The sequence below is a fragment of the Gopherus flavomarginatus genome, chromosome 2 (genome assembly GCF_025201925.1).
Source record: "Gopherus flavomarginatus isolate rGopFla2 chromosome 2, rGopFla2.mat.asm, whole genome shotgun sequence".
Taxonomy (NCBI): Eukaryota; Metazoa; Chordata; order Testudines; family Testudinidae; genus Gopherus; species Gopherus flavomarginatus.
Genome location: NC_066618.1, coordinates 136,386,701 through 136,405,477, shown reverse-complemented (window position 1 = coordinate 136,405,477; position 18,777 = coordinate 136,386,701). Strand labels below are relative to the sequence as shown.

The window sequence follows — 18,777 nt, the reverse complement described above, 5'->3', positions numbered from 1 at the left end:
GCCAGCACTGTCAAGTTCACTGTGTGATGATTCATCTGCTGTCCAACTTATCAGAGGGGGTTGTGCCCGTTCATGTGATTCTGCCAGTGTGTAATGCTGCTGACAGCACTCAGACGCTATGGCGATGAGTTCCAAGTATATACACAGATAAATAAATATATGCAGACTATTACTGGGTTTAGTCATTAGTCTGAGCTCAGTATGAAAGATTAAGATGAAAGGATGCATTACCTTAAAGATCTGCTACTAAGTAATTATATTCATTTGTGACTCTCTTTACCTCAGCAGAGGGCACTGTGCCCGCTGTTCATTAGTAATAAATGTCCTAATCTTAGCAGGCCTTTAAGTTACTTCTGAGATGGAAGGAAAAGCAACAATGCATAAAATTCTTGCTTAACTTAAGGGAAATATCTCTTAAACTCATGAAGCTCAAGATCCTACGAGCAGCTGGCCAACAAAAGTCATATCAATCAATCAGAACTACAGAAGTGTTTGAAATAGTCCATATTTTTTTACTTTCAGAGGATGGTGCAGGGCCCATTTGTTTCACCTACCTATGAAGAATAGAGAGATTGAGGTATAGGCTGATGTGCACGGGTGTTAGCTTTTGATTCATAGATTATAATGTGAGAACGTCGCACTGTGATTATCTAGTCTGACCTCCTCTATAACAGGCTATAAGACTCCCGTGAATTAATTCCTGTTTGAGAATAAGCTGCTCTTTGGTAGATGGGGTGAGTTGATTGAACAGTGTATTTTGTTTGTAATTTCTAATAACTGGCAAGTTGCTCAGAGACGGTGTATGGGCACTTTTTATTATTCTAAATATAAGAAAAAGAGTGGGGGAAAGAGAACTGTCCTTAGCAAAATGTGGTAATAGAGCAAAAGAAAGGTTAAAAAAAACTTTTAAAATAGTACTATTGTTCTTTCCTCCACAATATTAAGGGTGAAGGGATAGCTCTCCCTTCGATTCAATTTCCTTTGGCCACTGTTTAGATACATCACAAAACTATCCTATAATTGGCCACAATTTGATGTCTATACTGAGAGAGACCCCATGCCAGAATAACAGGGGTGTGGTACACTCAGGGGAGTGGCACAATGGCAAAGATGTGTGATGAGACTTGGACAACACTTGCCTGCATTATGCAAGACTCTAGCTATTACTGTCACTCCCTCACTTTCATGCACACTGAGGCACAAATCACTGTCCCTCCAAACTCCTTGTTCAGAAGCTGACTGGAACTCCCCAGCTCAGCTTAACATTGCAGAGCAAAGCTGGAAAACTGAGTGGGGTGGCATCACCCACCGTCAGCCAGGGAGCAACTGTCTGGCAGCCTGAGCCCACTCAGGGGCAGAATTTCCCCCAAACCTTTGGGAATAGCATTAAGGAGGTGCTATGAAGCTGAAGAGCCTCCATGACCAAAGTGTATCAGCTTTAGTCTAATATGATCTAATTCTGGTAAAACCAAGTTGCATTTTATTCCATTTTCTGTTTACCTCTATGTCTTGAATTTTTGTTTCCTTCAAAATTTGTTTTAAAGCCTTGCTACTATTGAATTCAGACTAATTGATCTGCAGTTACCTGGATTGCTTCCCTCCACCATTTTTTTTAAATATAGGAACTATGTTTGATATTCTCTAGTCGTGGTATTACCCTCAATTTGACAGATTTATTAAAAATCCTTCCTATTGTACTTGTAATTCCATGTTTATGGTTGTTTAGTATTCTGGAATGGAGATTTTGAGGACTCCCAGATTTGAGTTCATTAAGATCTTTGAGGTTTGCTTCTATCTTAAATGTGGTAATTTCCATTTCTATACGCTCATTAATCATTAACCATTCTGCCTTTGCCCCTGTGTTCTACATTATCACTCTTATTGAAAACTGAGGTAAAGTGTTCACTTGGTTTTTAGGCTATACCCAGATTATTCTTAATCTCTACCCCATCTCCACTGCATAACAGCCCCACTTCCCTTCTTATCCTTTTTTATTTATATGTTAATACGTTTATTTATCTACTTTCTTTGCAAGGTGTAACTCTGCTTGGCTTTTGGCATACCCCTACACTTTCTTTGATTATCAATCTCTTCTCCCTTTCCTTGTAGGTTCTCTGCTTACTACTAATCTCCTTTTTCAGGTGGTTGTGTATCCAGTTAGAGCTGCAGTCCTTCCCTACACATTTTTTCCACTTGTTTGGGATGCAAATTCCAGACAGTTTCTGCACCTTTGACTTAAAGAAGTTCTAAGTTTCCATCACATTTAAGTTCCTGCGCATTTCAGTTCAATTGACTTCACTAACTAGTTCCTTTAATTTCTTACTCTGCCCTTGTAAAATAAAAAAATCTTAGTTACTAACTGGTTTTGATTATTCTTCCATCTAATTTAAACTAAATCAACTCATCATTTGGATATTTGGATGCCATGGATATTTTCTATTATCAGCTCTTCTATAATATCTTCAGTACTTAGCAAAACCAAAATGAGCATAAATATGTAGGGGTTGTGAATATGGACTCCTTTCACAGATCTTCCAAGTGTTTTTTTCTAATGTCCAACAACAACAAATTGACCCTTGAAAGAATAGATAAAGATAATTTTTGTAATTGTTTGAATGTAGTGCTCCTGAAAATGCCCAGACTGCTCGCACCAATGACAGAAGTCCTCTCCTGATCCACAGAACAGGGACAGCATAGACAGTAGCAGTGTACCCTTCCCCACGTTGTTCCATGAATGTACCACACCTCTAATCTGAGGGGATCTACCCCACAGAGTGACAGTATTTAGTTTCCACAAAGAATCAGTCCTTGGCCTCTGTACTGAATCTGCCAATGAGGTGACATTTTTAGTATTGTTTTCTATGATACTGACACCTGTCCACTGGGATGTGCAGTGAAACTACTAAATTCACTTCAAATAGGCTACCCCACAGATGTCAGAAGGGGAGGGAAATAAGACAGAAGAGAAACATTAGCTGAAAAATAAAATATTTAAAACTCAAACCTCACAATCACAAATCACTTCATGTGTCATTTGCTAAGTCATATGGTTTTGTGAGCACGTAAATATCTGTTTTTAAGTTCTGATTTACTCACCGTTGTCTTGAAACTCTATGAGCTCATCTTGCTCTCTTTTGTTAAAATGGGAGGGTTGTTTTTCTGAGATTTCCAGTCCTAGTTTTAGGACCTTTAAGAAATCCTTCAGGTAATATGGAAACATTTGAAACTACTTAGCAATATACTCTATTCTCAGAAACCATTATTTTGAAAGAAAGTCATATTCAGCTTTTCATTTTTTTCTGTATTTCCTCCTTCCTTTGAACCCTTTTATCTCTGGGTTGGTTTCAGGAAATGGGAGATTTGTATCTATCAGTTTCTGTCAATTTCACCCACAATATCTTTGGAAATGACAGCTGAAGCAAGGAGGGCTGGAAGGAGCTTTTGTATATGGCTTTCTTCTCCTTAACATGAGCTATGTGATTGTGAGACTGTGTACAGCCTTCATCTTTTTCAGAGGTTCTCTCTACATCTAAAAACTATCTCAGCTAGAATTTATTGATCACTTCTGATGGATTGCAGCTATAGAGTAACTGTTCTAAACTCCTTTGTACAGAGTCTTTTAGCTCACAGCCTTCATTCATTAATATTGAACAGTGCTAACTACAAAGCGATTTCAGCCTTGCCACAGTCAGTCTTGCTACAACAGCTGTTAGAGAAAAGGTATTGTAATATTATTGCTTATGAAAATACATTTTTCTTTGGGACTATTCAGGGTTTTTTAATCGACTTAACAAAAGTTTGAATAAATGATGTAGATAAAGGTCAGTCAGATTTAGCTTTGAAATAGCACATTTTCTTCAATATTAAGATACCACAATGCTACGAACACCCTCAAATAACATAGAACACTTTGAACTACATCTCTAGTTGTCATCAAAGAAGATCCTTACTTCCATCAGTTGCTCTCTTCATTTCCTCCCTGTTCTCTCAGTAGCCATTAAGAGGAGGATGTAATAAAAGGCATTTTAGAACTGCATGGTGATCACTTTTCAGAGAAAATTGTCTTCTGAATTAATCATGTATCACAGTTTACAATAGTGCTTTTAGGAAATGAGAAAGCAAAGAGAAAACCCTCAAGGAAAGTTAATGCAACCTCCTTACCCTGGACACATGATTTAATTCTCATATTTTGAATAGGGCATGGCTGTGGATGCTACAGGAAGCATTCATAGACTATCAGGGTTGGAAAGGACCTCAGGAGGTCATCTAGTCCAACCCCCTGCTCAAAGCAGGGCCAATCCCCAGACAGAGTTTTGCCCCAGACCCCTAAATGGCCCCCTCAAGGATTGAACTCACAACCTTGGGTTTAGCAGGTCACTGAGCTATTCCTCTCATTGCCCGCCTACATTACATCTCACTTTAGAAGATGATCCTATCCATACTTGGCTCCCATTGCTCTGAGACAAGATCCTTCACATGTGATACTGTTTTGGCTTTTTATGTTTAAATTCAGTATATACAAACACTCACATATGTTTTATTGACACACGAACCTTAGACAAGAAGGTTGTTACTAATGTACAGGTCCACTTGCCACATTCTTCGGCCGATGGATATTCCCTTTCTAGGCTGGCACCTACCTAACCGTCAACATACACTCCATATCTTAACCATATTTTAATTTACTGTCTTCACCACTTTCGGGGTGTGTGTTAATTCATATGAGACTCCCGGCCCTGTAATCACAGAGGGTGGGGGTCTGTTTGTTTAGATTGTATCAATTATAGCTTAAGGCTAGCAAAGTGTTTACTTCAAGAACTAAGTCAATTAACTTGTTTGTAAGTTTTACATAGTAATAGATTATCTTTCACAGGACGATACAATCAATGGTTTCTGCAGACATTAGCTTGTTTGTAAGTTCTACATAGTAATAGAGTATCTTTCACAGGACAGATACAATCAATGGTTTCTGCAGGCATTAGCTTACAGGTTTTAACAGAAGAAATAAAAGATTTTTGTACTTGGTGAAAATGGGAGGTCACTGTCACTTGGGGGAATCACTGTTAGTACCTTCTTTAATATCCCTACAACCGCTGGCTCCAGAATCCCTCACCACCCTGATGTTCCCCCTGGACTGGAGCCAAGAATATGTGTGAGGGAGAATGGGGGCAGGAGGTGAAAGGACAGTGCAGATGCTGACCTCAACACATCTGTGCCGGAGGAATTCTCAGCTGGGCATGCCTAACTTTCTGACCCCTTGGTGTTGCTCAAATGGCCCAAAGGGGCCAGAATGCAACTAAGCACTTGTCTACACGATAGGGTTATATGCTCTACAAAGGTATGATTCCTAAAGCCACTAATGTGTTGCACATTAATTAGTTCATGCTGATGATCAGTAAATGTTCCCTACTGCACTTTAATGTAGTACTGTTTGAAACGGCACTATGTGAAACACATCAGCAGGTACTACATGGATCCATTAATGTGCATCCGCAACATTGTGTTTTAGAAATCACAGCCTGTGTACAGCACATCATCTGACCATGTAGACAAGTCATAAGAATCTGCCCTGCTGTGGTTTTAGTAGTATGTTGCTGGTAAGCTCAAAAAACGTTCGTAAAGAATTTTAACTCATATGCTCATAAGTGGTAAATTAGGAATGTAAAACTCTTCATTTACCCACCTCTCCTTCAGTGGAGTTCTCATGATGCTGTAATAAAGGTCTCCTACACTCATTTCCCCTCTTAGTGACTGATAAAGTATGCTCCCTGTGCTATCAAAGAGCAGGGGTGAAGAATCAGGAAATTTATTCGTTTGATTTTCCTTTAAAAAAAGAACAAGAATGTGTTCTCATAACCATCACCAAACAAGGAGGAATCACCATTTGACAAGCCAGTATTAAGGAAGGATTTGTCCGCAGAAAACTATACCAACACAGTTAAAGAGGTATAACTTTCCTAGTGTGGAGACAGTTATACCGGATAAACATGCATATACCTGTTTTTAACTATGGAGGAATAAGTTATACTGATATAAGAATCTCTGTGGTGATATAAATGGGTCTACACTAGGAATTGCACAGATATAACTATTTCAGTAAAAGATGACATCCATGACCAACATTTTTACCAGTACAAAAACTGTGTGTACACCAGAGCTAACATATTTGCTGCATTATACTTTGTTCCTGAGAAATATAATCAAAACCTGGTATATAAATTGGATAGCACAGTGTTCAAGGTGTGTAATTTGAAATAGGATTGGGAGGGTAGAGGTGAAGATCTTGACCTGAATTTGGATTATATTTGTACCAAAGTGAATCAGGAGTGAAGGTACTTACACCAGTGTAAAAACTGGTGTGAGGACAGAATCGGGCCCCTCATAAGAGGAATTTCCTACTTCCCCACCGCCCCCACCACAAAAAAAAAACAAAAAAAAAAACAACTGAGACTTCAGGCAGTTTATTGCATTCTCCTAAGAGGAAAAAAGTAGCTTTTTTATGAGCCTTCATGAAGCAATTCCTGGAAGGGCTGATTATTATGTCCAAAGAGAGGGATTGAATTCTCTCACCAGCAGGAAAGTCAACCAACCTTTTCTTCAGTTTGAAAGCAGAATTTTAACAATCTGATTTCACAAGCACATCATGCTCCCTTTCAGAGTGGCTGCATTCAGCAGGGTTTAGCTTCAGACTTTTTAAGGTGATTTTGCTACTGTTCCTGGGCATTTGATAGTGCCTCCAGTAGAGACTGCTTTTCCATTGATTATATGTTGTCTTTTTTGTCCAATGCTCTGAGTTATATCTCCTAGCAGCTGCTCTCACATAACTCTTTATGTGCATTATTGAAAGACCAGCTAACTTTGCATTTGTGTTTGTTCATTTTTCATTTGCAAAACATAATGGTCAGCAGGTGTAAACTGGCACAGCTCCATTGAAGTCAATAGATCCGTATCAGTTTACATCAGCTGAGGATCTGGACCAATGCTCACCCACTAACCAACTAACTAATTGCTGGACCACTGAGTGATGGGGCCATGCATGCCATGCCCCCATGGGTTTGAGGGATCTAGAGCTGCTGCTGCTTTCATCTCCTTCTTCCCCCCAGGGGAGGGAATGGGTTCATTGGGTGTGAGGTCGGAGCCTGTTCCAACTGCTTCTGCTGCCATTGGATGAGTGGGATCAAGGCAGACTGACTGATTGGCTGTATCCTCCAGAGGCAGTGGGGATGAAGGAGGGGTTATTTCTGCCTCCTGCTGGCTTGTTTGTCTTTGATTCAGTTTAAACAAATCATCACTCACCTCATGCACTCTGTATATGCCACATATTTTACAGAAAAAAAATGCATTAGGAATGTTTTAGAAAATGTTTTAAAATGTTATTGAGATTCTCTTTTTTGTATTTTTCTGCCTGTACAATGCACATTGAGAGAAACATAAAAGTTTTGCATTTAAAAATACTTTTAAAATTACCTAAAATAGCATTTCTGTGCATAAAAGTATTTTGACTTTTAAATCCCATATCTTAGGACCTTCTAGGTGTCAATGCTATAAGTTGGATTGGAAAGAGGAAATCTCTTCTTTCCGTTGGACTAAAGCTCCCATTTCCACTACTGATGGCTTGTGAGATCTGTTCTTAGACCAGATACTATATACTGCCCACATTAGGCATCAGGATGGAGTAATTTTGGAGGCAGAATTCTACATTGGTGAAGAAATTTTTGGGATGGTTAGATTTATAAAAGAAATTGGGGGCTCTTTGAAGCCCTTCAGAGTAGCTGCCCTCAGAGCTGAGTAGCAGTTTAAGTGCCACAAAGGTATGTGCACTATGTGGTAGTGGAAAGCTACTTCTCAGCAACCTTACCTCCCTGGCCTATAAATGTGATGAGCACATGCCTCCATGTAATTTATTTTTTGAGTGTGATTCCCAGTGGAAAGAAAGAGCACAAAGGATCAAGTGAAATATAAAATGAAAATCTCTTTTTTATGCAAGCTGTTAAAGCATCTATTAAGATCTGTTGATACATGTGTGTCCCAACAGGTATTCACTCCCCTGAAAAAGTTAAATTATGGATTGAAAGTTAATTGTTCTCATTATGCTAGTTAAGTAGAACACTCTTAGATTTTCACTAATGGTGAGGTCAAATACAATCAAAAAGCTATTTTATAGAGTACTAGGAGGAGAATTTGCCTCCATCAAGGATCACAAAGAGTGTGTTAAAGGTGAAGGTGGTGGTTTTTGGCCATGGGCCTATATAAAAAAATGTTTGAATATTGTTCTCTTTGATATTGGCATACTTTATGATATTTGGTTTCTTCTTTCCAACAGTGGGATGGAGTAGGACCTCTCCCAGACTGTGCAGAACCACCAAAAGGAATCCAGATGCTGTGGCACCCTTCAATAGTCAAACCCTACCTCACGCTTCTCTCTGAGTGCTCAAATCCAGACACACTGGAAGGAGCTGCAGGTGCACTGCAGAACTTGGCTGCAGGAAGCTGGAAGGTATGGACTACTACTCTGAACTTTTTATAGTCTAAGAAGCCCACATGGATAAGAACAAAGATATTATAGCTATAAGTGCAACTCTGAGGGGGGGAGAAAAGCCACACATTTCAGAAAACCGGCTGGAAAAAGGAGTCAAATTTGCACTGCAAAATTTCATGTTTGTTATGTTTATTGTCAATAATCCTATTTCCTAAGAAATCCCAGTACACAGCATTTAAAATTGATTAATTAGACATTAGTCTAGTTAAATATGAAAAATTATACTGAAAATCCAATATCCAAAAGAATAAAAGCAGTGACACTACAAATCTATGCAGATAGTGTCATGGAAAATGGGTAAAAAATCTCACCGGTGACAGCTGAATGAGACCACTTTGCAATGTCAAAGCACTGGTTGACTGCAGTCTGGTTATGAGACACTGAACAGAATGTAGCAAGATATAATGAAGTGACACAAAGACAAGAAACCCTAGCATCCATTTTTTCCCTTAACAAATCAATAAAGATACAAAACATTAAAATAACATTATGGTTAAGAGTAAAAACAAGGCAAGGAAATTCTGAATTCAGGCTATCTTACCAATGCGAACATTATTGTTTGTGCCTCCACCTTCAGATATGTGAGATCAAAACATCCAATATTTTGGTCTCTAAATATTTTCAATAAACTGATTAATAATTTTACCACCAGATCTTGAAAATATATTAAAAATTTGAATAAATGTATAAATGTTTGTGATGGCATCCTGGCCTGAATTTGTTACCAATTTCTGTGGCATGCATTTTCTTGGAGATAACTTGATCTGATGGGATGAGAGTCCAGACCATCTCACACTGCTCCATTAGTATAACCCCGCCCTTACATTAATTCTCCATTAAGACCTTTCAGGTTGCACATGGAAGTTGGGCAGCACAATATTCAAACTTGGGTGCTTTGAGAATATCCAGTTCAGTATTTACGTGGTCAAATGCCTATTTTAGGTGTGTAAGTGCCAATCTAATTTAGGCACCCCCTTTGAGAATTGAGTCCTGGCACCAAAAACAGCTTTTTGCTGAACAGAACTATGTTGGGAGTTGAATTAGAACACCCTATAGCTCTGAAGAGGTATATGGCTTTTCACTGCTCTGTTCCACCAGCCTTATAATATTCCATTGACCATCACACTCAGCTCTATAGTGAAATGTGTAACAAAATGTCTGCCCTTTGACCTGATCCTGAATGGTGCTGCACAGCCACTGCACCCATAGAGTGACAGAAATGAGGTGAACTGCCAATGGATACAGAAAATGAAATCCATTCCTCCAACTGAAGACTGGTGAAGGGGCTGCTACATAGTCACAGACCTACCATACTAGTGGGAAGGGCTGTAGCACTGGATCTGATGACCAGTCCTCATTATGGCCTTCCACGTCAACCTATATTGGGCTGGCACAGAGGTAACATACATTTGGTTTTATTCGTCTAGTACTTAGTGAGTGCGTGTGTGTGCAATAAAAAGAGAGGTCCTGCTGAATTCCATTGAAAATGGTATCTTGGAAGAACGGCTTTGAACTTCACCATTATACCAGCTGAGATCTCAGGGAGAACTCGCTTGCTCTCTTATTACTCCATTTTTCTACAGATTCACTGATTCCGTTATGAATGACACATAGAAGGCAAAATGAGTATATTTAATTTGGCATCTCATTCTAGTCATATCTTTGAGGGGAATAACACTCCTTAGGGATTACATCAGCACTGAAGATTCTTCCTCTCAATCTTACTTTCCTGCTGCTGAAGTTCTCTGAAGATAAAACTACTGACATAACAGGAACCAAACTCTTAAAAGAAGAGGTTATTCCTAGGTTATTCCTATGGGAGGTTTCCATTTTTTGTGTGATTTCCTACAGGAAATTATAATTAGGCACAAGGAGGGATGGAGTGGGAAATGATCTTAGCTTGAGATTTTTTGGTTAGAGCTAGTCTAAAGTAAAATGAAAGAAACGAAAAAGAAGAAAGTCAGCTGTGCTGAAAACAAATGCTGCTGTCTTTATTAGTGCCATGTGTATTATAATGATGCCAAAAGGTCCTCAGAGAGCATCAGGGCCTCAGTTATACAAATGCATATGAACGTTTATAGTCTAATTCAGACACATGCATTATTTTTCAAGATCTGATTCACTCTTTTCCTTTCTCCAGCTGTGCAGTTGTCTAAACCTGTACTGTGACAGAGAAGGTAAGGCCTTTAAGATAGGCCAGATGTTCCAAAACCCCATGAAGGGAGAGTGGAGAGATAAGAGAAAACCTAGAATATTTTTTAAAAGATAAAACTGTCTGGGAGGATTTAGATACTTATCTTCCACTGGTATTAATGGCCTATATGTGTACAAATCCCCTAGTCTGCTTTGAAAATCTCAAATACAAAGTATAAGAGTCAGTCTCTAGCTCTGGTGATTATAGCCAAGCTGAAATCTTTTTTTAAATACATGAAGCAATAGTTTTCCATTCTAGGGCATATATTTTTCCTTTATGTGCACATATGTCTTCTAAAGTTGGCCTCCATGTTTTGTGGTCAAAGACGAAGCTGAAAAATGTAGGATCAGGTCCACCCATGGCTCCCAATCTCTTTGAATAATGAAACTTTCAAAGCAGTCTGCAGCTTTTGCTATTTAGGTTCTATACTCAACAATTCCTCCAACTCTCACATAGAGCTTCTCCACTGGATTGGCATCTCAGTGTCTGGCATGGGTCCTTTACAATGAATGTGGAAATAACATCATCTTGGCATGACAACCAAGTTCAGGATCTATCTGAGTTTCCTTTGGGCACTCATTATTGTTTAGTCTTTACCAAGACTGTGATGATGATGGGCGATTATTCGTTACCGAGTATGATCATCTTCCATGGGAGTTATGGGTCCTCCGGTGGCTAATAAGGCCAATCCTTGAACCACAAGTTCTATTACAATGAGGGCAGATGTTTTCAACCTCAGCAGGAGCTGTTGACCATGACTGGAGACCAGTCTCTCCTTCCTCTTGTGTCTCTTGTCCTCTTCAGCTTGTCAGCGAGCAAGTTCAAAATGCAGGGTCCCATCACATAGGACTTCACTCCATTTTAAGCGATCTTGGACAAGTGTCTCCCAGGTATCAATGTCAATATTATATTTGTTTAGGTTGTCCTTCAGCAAGTCCTTATAATGCTTCCATTGTCCACCCACATTATGGTACCCTTCTATTAGCGGAGAGAACAGAAGCTGTTTTGGGAGGCAATGGTCTGGCATCCGGAACGTGATCATTGCTGATGGATGAGCATTGCCTCGATACTGGTGGTCTTTGCCTCTTCCAGAACACTAATATTGGTGTGCCTGTCTTCCCATTTGATCTTCAGAATCTTACAAAGGCAGCATTGATGGTGCCTCTCAAGGACTTTCAAGTGGTGTCTGTAGGTTGTCCAAGTTTTAGACCCATACAACAGTGTTGGGAGAATAACAGCTTGATAAAAAAGCTGTTCAAATGTCGTGATCTTCAAAGACCCTGTGTCGTAAACGAGAAAAAGCTACACTGACACAGCTCAGGCGATGCTGAATTTCTGCATCAATATCTGCCTTGGATGAAAGATGACTTCCAAGGTAGAGGAAATGATCAACATTCTCTAGTGCCACTCCATTGATTTTGGTAGAAGGGGCATGTAATACCTCATTTGGAGAGGGCTGATAGAGCACTTTAATCTACTTGATATTAAGAGTGAGACCAAGACATGCATAAACATTGGCAAACACATTCAAGATAGTTTGAAGATCTGCGTTGTCATCAGCATACTGAAGTTCCACAATAGATATTGTGGAAATCTTACTCTTGGCTTTCAGCCTGCTAAGCCTGAAAAGCTTTCCATCCATTCTGTAAGTGATTTCAATGCCAGCTATAAACTTCCCAGGAATTAGGTAAAGAATGACAGCAATAAAAACCACAAACATGATTGGAGTGATGATACAGCCCTGTTTGACTCCTGTTTGTACTTTGAAAGGTTTACTCTGGGAGCCAGTGCTGCTCAGAACAGTCGCTTTCATGTTATCATGAAGCAATTTTAGGACATTGATGTATTTATCAGGACATCCAATCTTGGAAAGTACAGTCCAGAGGGCACGGCTATTCACTGAGTGAAAGGCTTTAGTTAGATCAATAAAAGCCATGTACAATGGTCAGTTTTGCTCCTGACACCTTTCTTGCAGCTGCTGTGCTGTGAAGATCATATCCGCAGTTCCACAACGTGGTTGGAAACCACTCTGTGACTCTGGTAAAATTTCTTCTGACAGGGCAGAAGGCGGATTGCAAGGATCCTGCCAGAACTTTGCCTGCAGTGGTTAGGAGAGAGATGCCATGATAATTTCCACAATCCACTTTATCCCCTTTCTTGAAGAGGGTGACAAACAAGGCATCCCTCATTTCACTGGGTATCTCCTCCTTTATCCAGATTTTAAGGATAAGCAGGTAAAGCTGCCGTATTAGCTCTGGGTCACCTTTTTTGAAGACTTCAGCGGGCATATCCTGAACTATGTCATAATTCGTATCCGAGATCTTAGGCCACGTCCAGACTAGGAATTAAAATCGATTTTAGATACGCAACTTCAGCTACGAGAATAACGTAGCTGAAGTCGAATTTCTAAAATCGAGGTACTCACCAGTCTGGACGGGGCGGCATCGATGTCCGCGGCTCTCCGCGTCGATTCCGGAACTCCGTTCGGATTGATGGAGTTCCGGAATCGATGTAAGCGCGCTCGGGGATCGATACACCGCGTCCAGACTAGACGCGATATATCGATCCCCGAGCAATCGATTTTAACCCGCCGATGCCGCGGGTTAGTCTGGACGAGGGCTTAGTGACATACTTCTCACAAGAGCAATGACAAGTGCTGATGACTGTTGGACTGGTCATCACCTTATTTGATCCACAATGCAAATTAAGATAGCTCCCAAATGGAGGCTGCAAAAGAAGCAGGTCAGACGCAAACTGAAGGTTCAAGATTTGAAGGACCCTATTAAGCATGACCACTTCCAAGCAGTCTTAGAAAGAAAGCTCCCATCAGTTTCCAGAATAAATTGAGGAACATTGGAGCCAGTTGAAAGCAGTAATCAATGCCTGTGAGGAAACCATAGGCTACCACACCAGAAAACATCAAGACTGGTTTGACGAGAATGATGCTGAAATTGAGCAACTCATCAATAAGAAGAGAATGGCATTTTGTGCTTGGCAGAATGACATAAATTGTAATAAAAAGAGAGAAGCCCATGCCAAAGCGAGGGCAGAAGTACAATGTAAAACCAGAGAACTTAAGAACAAATGATGTACTGAGAAAGCGCAAGAACTCCAACATCTTGCAGATATCCACAATACATGTGGTTTCTTTTGTGCCACCAAGGCTGTTTATGGGTCAGTTTGTCATGGTATGAATCCTCTTCGCTCTAAGGATGGAAGCACACTTCTGAAGGACAACAAATCCATCAATTCTCACTGGAAAGAACATTTTGAAGATCTCCTTAACCATAATTCTATGGTTGTAGATAAAGTCCTTGAGCAAATCCCTCAACGACCATTTAGGGGCGAGCTCGGAGACCCTCCCAGTTTGTATGAGGTGCACAGTGCCATCATGCAGATGAAGAACAACAAGGCAGCAGGTCTTTACCAAGACTGTAAGGGCCCAGGTATTCACTTTCCTATGCAAGAAGCAAGAAGGTGTAAATATGAGGTGTTTTCACATTTCAAAATGAATTTTTAAAACTCAGTTTTTTGCTGCTTAATAATAATCTCTTGTTTCTACATCACTTTGGTATATGCATTAGCCTAAAGTGCATTCCACAGCCCTGTCCCTAATATTTTTTATAACCTGAAGGCTGAGTACTGTAAAAGGAAATCCCCAGTCCCATTTCTTTTTATAATTGTATTATGTTTTTATACAGGATTTTTCTGTGGGTCTGCTGGCAGTATCTCTTTCTCCCTGGTAAGAATAATAAAATGGCAGGTTCCTTATGGTCTTGGCCAGAGTCAGTTGGCTTTATATACAGGACTTTTTTGTCAGAAGCTTGGAATGAGCAACAGGGAATGGATCACTTGATGATTTCTGTTCATTCCCTCTGTGGCACCTGGCATTGGCCACTGTCAGAAGACAGGATACTGGGCTAGATGGGCGTTTGGTCTGACCCAGTATGTCCGTTCTTATATTCTTATGATCTATTTGAAGTATAATAAAAAAAAATGTTTAAAAACCCTGCATTTAACAAAGTCTAATTTATGTCCATTGGAAGCCAGATTCTGCCCTCAAGTACATAGGTGACTTGACTGGGAATTTGTATGCATGTATCTGACAGCTGAATTTGGGCCATTGAGTATCTGTCTATTCTATGTAAGATTTTGATAGCTAAGAATCAATTTGATACCAAAGAATCATATTGCAGATGTTAATTTGATCAGGACATGCAACTGAATCACAACAGAAACAGCTGTTGGGAAACAACTAAATACCTAGACTCTAAACTGAATAAACTACTTCAAAATGCAAAAGGTAAAATTACTGAAGGAGACTTTTTAACGATTCAACTGTAAGGTGGAAAACTGAGTCACGAGTCCACCCAGTTTAGGCTTAATCAATCTTTGTCTTTATAATTTTTCAGACAGAATCATGGTCACTTATAATTTCTGAGCCTGTATTTATAACAGAGAATAAATAAATAGACAGAACAGGCAGGAGCCCAAGTTACTGAGTTCCAGGATACCGGGAAGCTCTCCTCTTCATGATGGTTATCTCAGTCTCTGGACCAATATTCTCTGACTTGGGTCCTTTTTCACTTGTTTGTTTATACCTTTCCACATTACATATTCATTAGCTTTCTGCCAATCAATGTTATGATGTTATGATGATATATCCAGTTATACATTTACCCAAACTTTAATAATTTGTTTTACATTTTCTATTCTATGTTATTGTAAATCATTAACATTTCATCAACATTACACTAGCAAAACATAATCCTTATTTTCTACCATTCAGCAATTTTCTTCATATTTTAATATGTAATTCAGTGTGCATGGATTGTCCTGCATTATTCGTTAGCATGACTTTTATTTTTTATTTTGAGTAGGACTGTTTTGGGGAACAACATGACCATAATGTTGTTTCTAAACCAGGGTGTTCAGGGGACTTCCTGCTCATGCTTATAAATCATTTAAAAGTCTTGTCAGTAATTTTACCTGTTGCAGCACAAGTATGGATTTTAAGCAGCAGGCTACAGCTTTATGAAACTTAACATCCTGTGGAGATGGGGTACAGGAGTGGGGGGGAAGGGGTGGGGGTAGGGGGACACCCTGACATCAGCACCCCTGTACCCCATACACAGCAGGCAGAAAGCACCTGGGAGCAGCGCATGGCAGTGCGGGGCGGGACAGGTGAACTGCCCAGCAATTGATAGCCTGCTGGGCGGCTGCCACACAGGGAACTTAGGGAACCTGATGAGAGGTTACCGGCCCACCCTGGTTCCAAGCCCCCACCAGCTAACTCAAACGGACTGCTCTTCCTGCATGCAGTGAACAAAGCAGGCAGCTGCCAAACAACATTATAAGGGAGCATTGCACAACTTTAAATAAGCATGTTCTCTAATTGATCAGCAGTGTAACAATGAAATAATGCTAACTGGGACGATGTTAAGTGGGGAGTTACTGTACCAAAGAGGGACCTTGGTCTGCAAAGACTTCAGGTCTCCCTTTTTAACATAGGTCCGAGGTCCACCAGTGAAATTCTGGGTCTCTTATTTCTGGCCCTTTGGCCTTTTATCTGCACTGGACATTGACCGCAAGTTATGATGAAGTAAACATTCACACAATTCCTAATATTTAATTTCTGAAGCCTATACTTGTTTAACCTAACTGTGTCTTTGTGACACTGCAGAAGGTAAAAAAAAAAAAACCTACCAGGCCTTAGCCAATTTGGCCCCAAAGGGAAAAAATCCTTCTTGACCCCTAAAACAGGTGGTTGATCAGACCTATAGCATCCTAAAAACACAGTTCCTATATTATATAACTATGAGGAGAGAGGGTGAGTTCAACTGAAAGGGGGCAAGAGATACAAGAAACCCCTGGCAAGGGTTTAAATTAATTATTATGAGGAGCAAGGAGTCAATCAGCTCCTCTCTCTCTGGCAGCCAACAGGCAGCGGAGTGCCCGCTTACAATCCACATTTCATTCTAAAACTCTGTGTCACCTTGTGGATCCAATCCAAGTCTCCCATCCATTAAACTGGTGGGTGGCATTTCTGAAGTCTTCAAATAAAGGACCAGCTCAGCTGTAATCTTCTCTGTGTTACCAAGTTAAAGATGAAGTGTGGTATCTTTGGCTAGGGATTTCCTTGCTTTTGTCAGGCCCTTAAAGAAACCACTTTTTTTCTTAATTTATATTTCTTTGTTTAGTTTTTGAACAGTGATACACCTTATATAGAACATTTCCTTTGATAACATAATCACCTGTAGTAAAATAGCTGCCATGGTACTTCAATCCTCTTTCAGTTCCCTTTGTGTCCCAACGATTCTCTCTTGACTGCCTATATGGCTTGAAGCATCTTAAAGCTGTAATACTTTCTGTTCATGCTTCAAAAATGTCCCTTAAAATCAGTTGCATTTTAGAAATTAAATGTATGTGCTGCATGCAGATAATCTGTACATGGTATTATCCCCAATTCCTGTTGTACTGCTTCCTGTGGCTGCCTTTAGAATCTGTCTCTTGAGTCTCCATTTTTCTTTTATATTCTCTCTCATCTCACCCAGTGTCACTGCTTTTGTCTTAGTTCTCTACAAGCCTCGTGGGGTAGGAACCTATCATTCCTCCATCAGCTCTTCTCAAGCCCTCTCTTTCCACTTCCCGAGCTTGATCACTCAGCACAGATGGGTAGCATAGTGTTCTCTTGATTAGACAAGTCAGTGTTTATAACTAGGTACCTGCCTCTGATCAATAGCAAATACTGTACAAATAAAATTAGATTTCCAGGTCACAGTCTGATCTCTTGAAATAGCCAGATGAGATATCTGGCTTTATTCCTTAAACAAATATCTGGTTTTCTGAAGAAATCTCTTTATAGGAGTGAGAGACCTATTAAGCAAATAATTTGACAAAGAAATTGAAGACATAAAAGAGAGTGGTTCAGTCAAGAGGTCATTGCAGTTATCTCTAAGGATAGCAGGCCAAAATGTTTCCAGAACCCTTCTGTCCAATCACACAATCATAATTATTCATTATTATTGAATACTTATTGTCAAATGCATCATTCATCTAGATTATCAATCTTCTACCATTATCAGGCCAGGAGACATTGAAGGTTCCTTGCAAAACTTTTCTGATTACTCTAATTGTGTAGGAAGACAGGGTAGGTGAAGTAATATCTTTTATTGGACCAATATCTATTGGTGAAAGAGACAAGCTTTCAAATGTGCCTGATTGTTTACACACACACACACACACCCTTTGAAGTTACATCAGGCTTTTTATTCCAACAGGAAAGTTATTTAGATCAAGTAGAAAGTCTGCCTGGCTGCCTAAGTTTCCAAAACATTCATGTAATAAAGCCACATACTATACAAAGGAGAAGACATTTTATAATATATCAACTATTTAAATCAGCACCAACCCAAACTAGTAAAAACCCCACACTTTTAAAGAATCGAAAGCTCTATAAACTGTCAAGTCAAGATCTGTCAGGAATTTTTTACTGGATGGAAATTTGTCCCAGGCAGATATATACACTAATAAATATAGAAAATTATGAGCTTTGTGGGAGAATAGTCAATATTATTCAAGGAAGGAGGATGTCTTCCACTGTCCCAACTAGTACATAACGCTGTCATCCCATAAAGGCATCATGGACGTCATCCTGAGGAATGGGACAATAGTCTGTGATTAACCCGTTTACAGACTGACTCTTGATTACACCCAGTATGTTTGCTTTCCATAAGATTTGATGGCTTATTCTCAAAACCTTGTAGGTTTTAAAAGATCCAGTATTTGGTGGAGATTAAGGTATCTCTCAAGGAAAGAAATTAGGCTTTGAATCCAAACAATGTGTTTGTGCTGTGGGAGTGACAGTAGCAAAGAAAAATGGGCACCAGGCTTCCAAATTCAGTTCCTTCAGCACAGACAGTATATTATTCTCAAATATTTACGAAAATCTATTTTTTACTTCACCTTGTCAGATTACTACTTTCTATTTAAACTTAATGGAGGTCATGGGACAAGGGGAAAGCAACCAATAAAAATTTCTCTC

General features: G+C 39.6%; 1 protein-coding gene across 8 annotated transcripts in view; it reads left to right on the top strand.

Annotated features, from left to right (window-relative positions):
* Positions 1–18,777, top strand: part of CTNND2 (catenin delta 2) — a 1,245,479-nt gene that overhangs the window by 1,116,723 nt on the left and 109,979 nt on the right. For all 8 annotated transcript variants that reach the window (XM_050937394.1, XM_050937393.1, XM_050937390.1 and 5 more), the window contains one exon: positions 8,324–8,497. In XM_050937394.1, the coding sequence (XP_050793351.1) occupies positions 8,324–8,497 (174 nt within the window). The remainder of the gene's footprint in view (positions 1–8,323; positions 8,498–18,777) is intronic.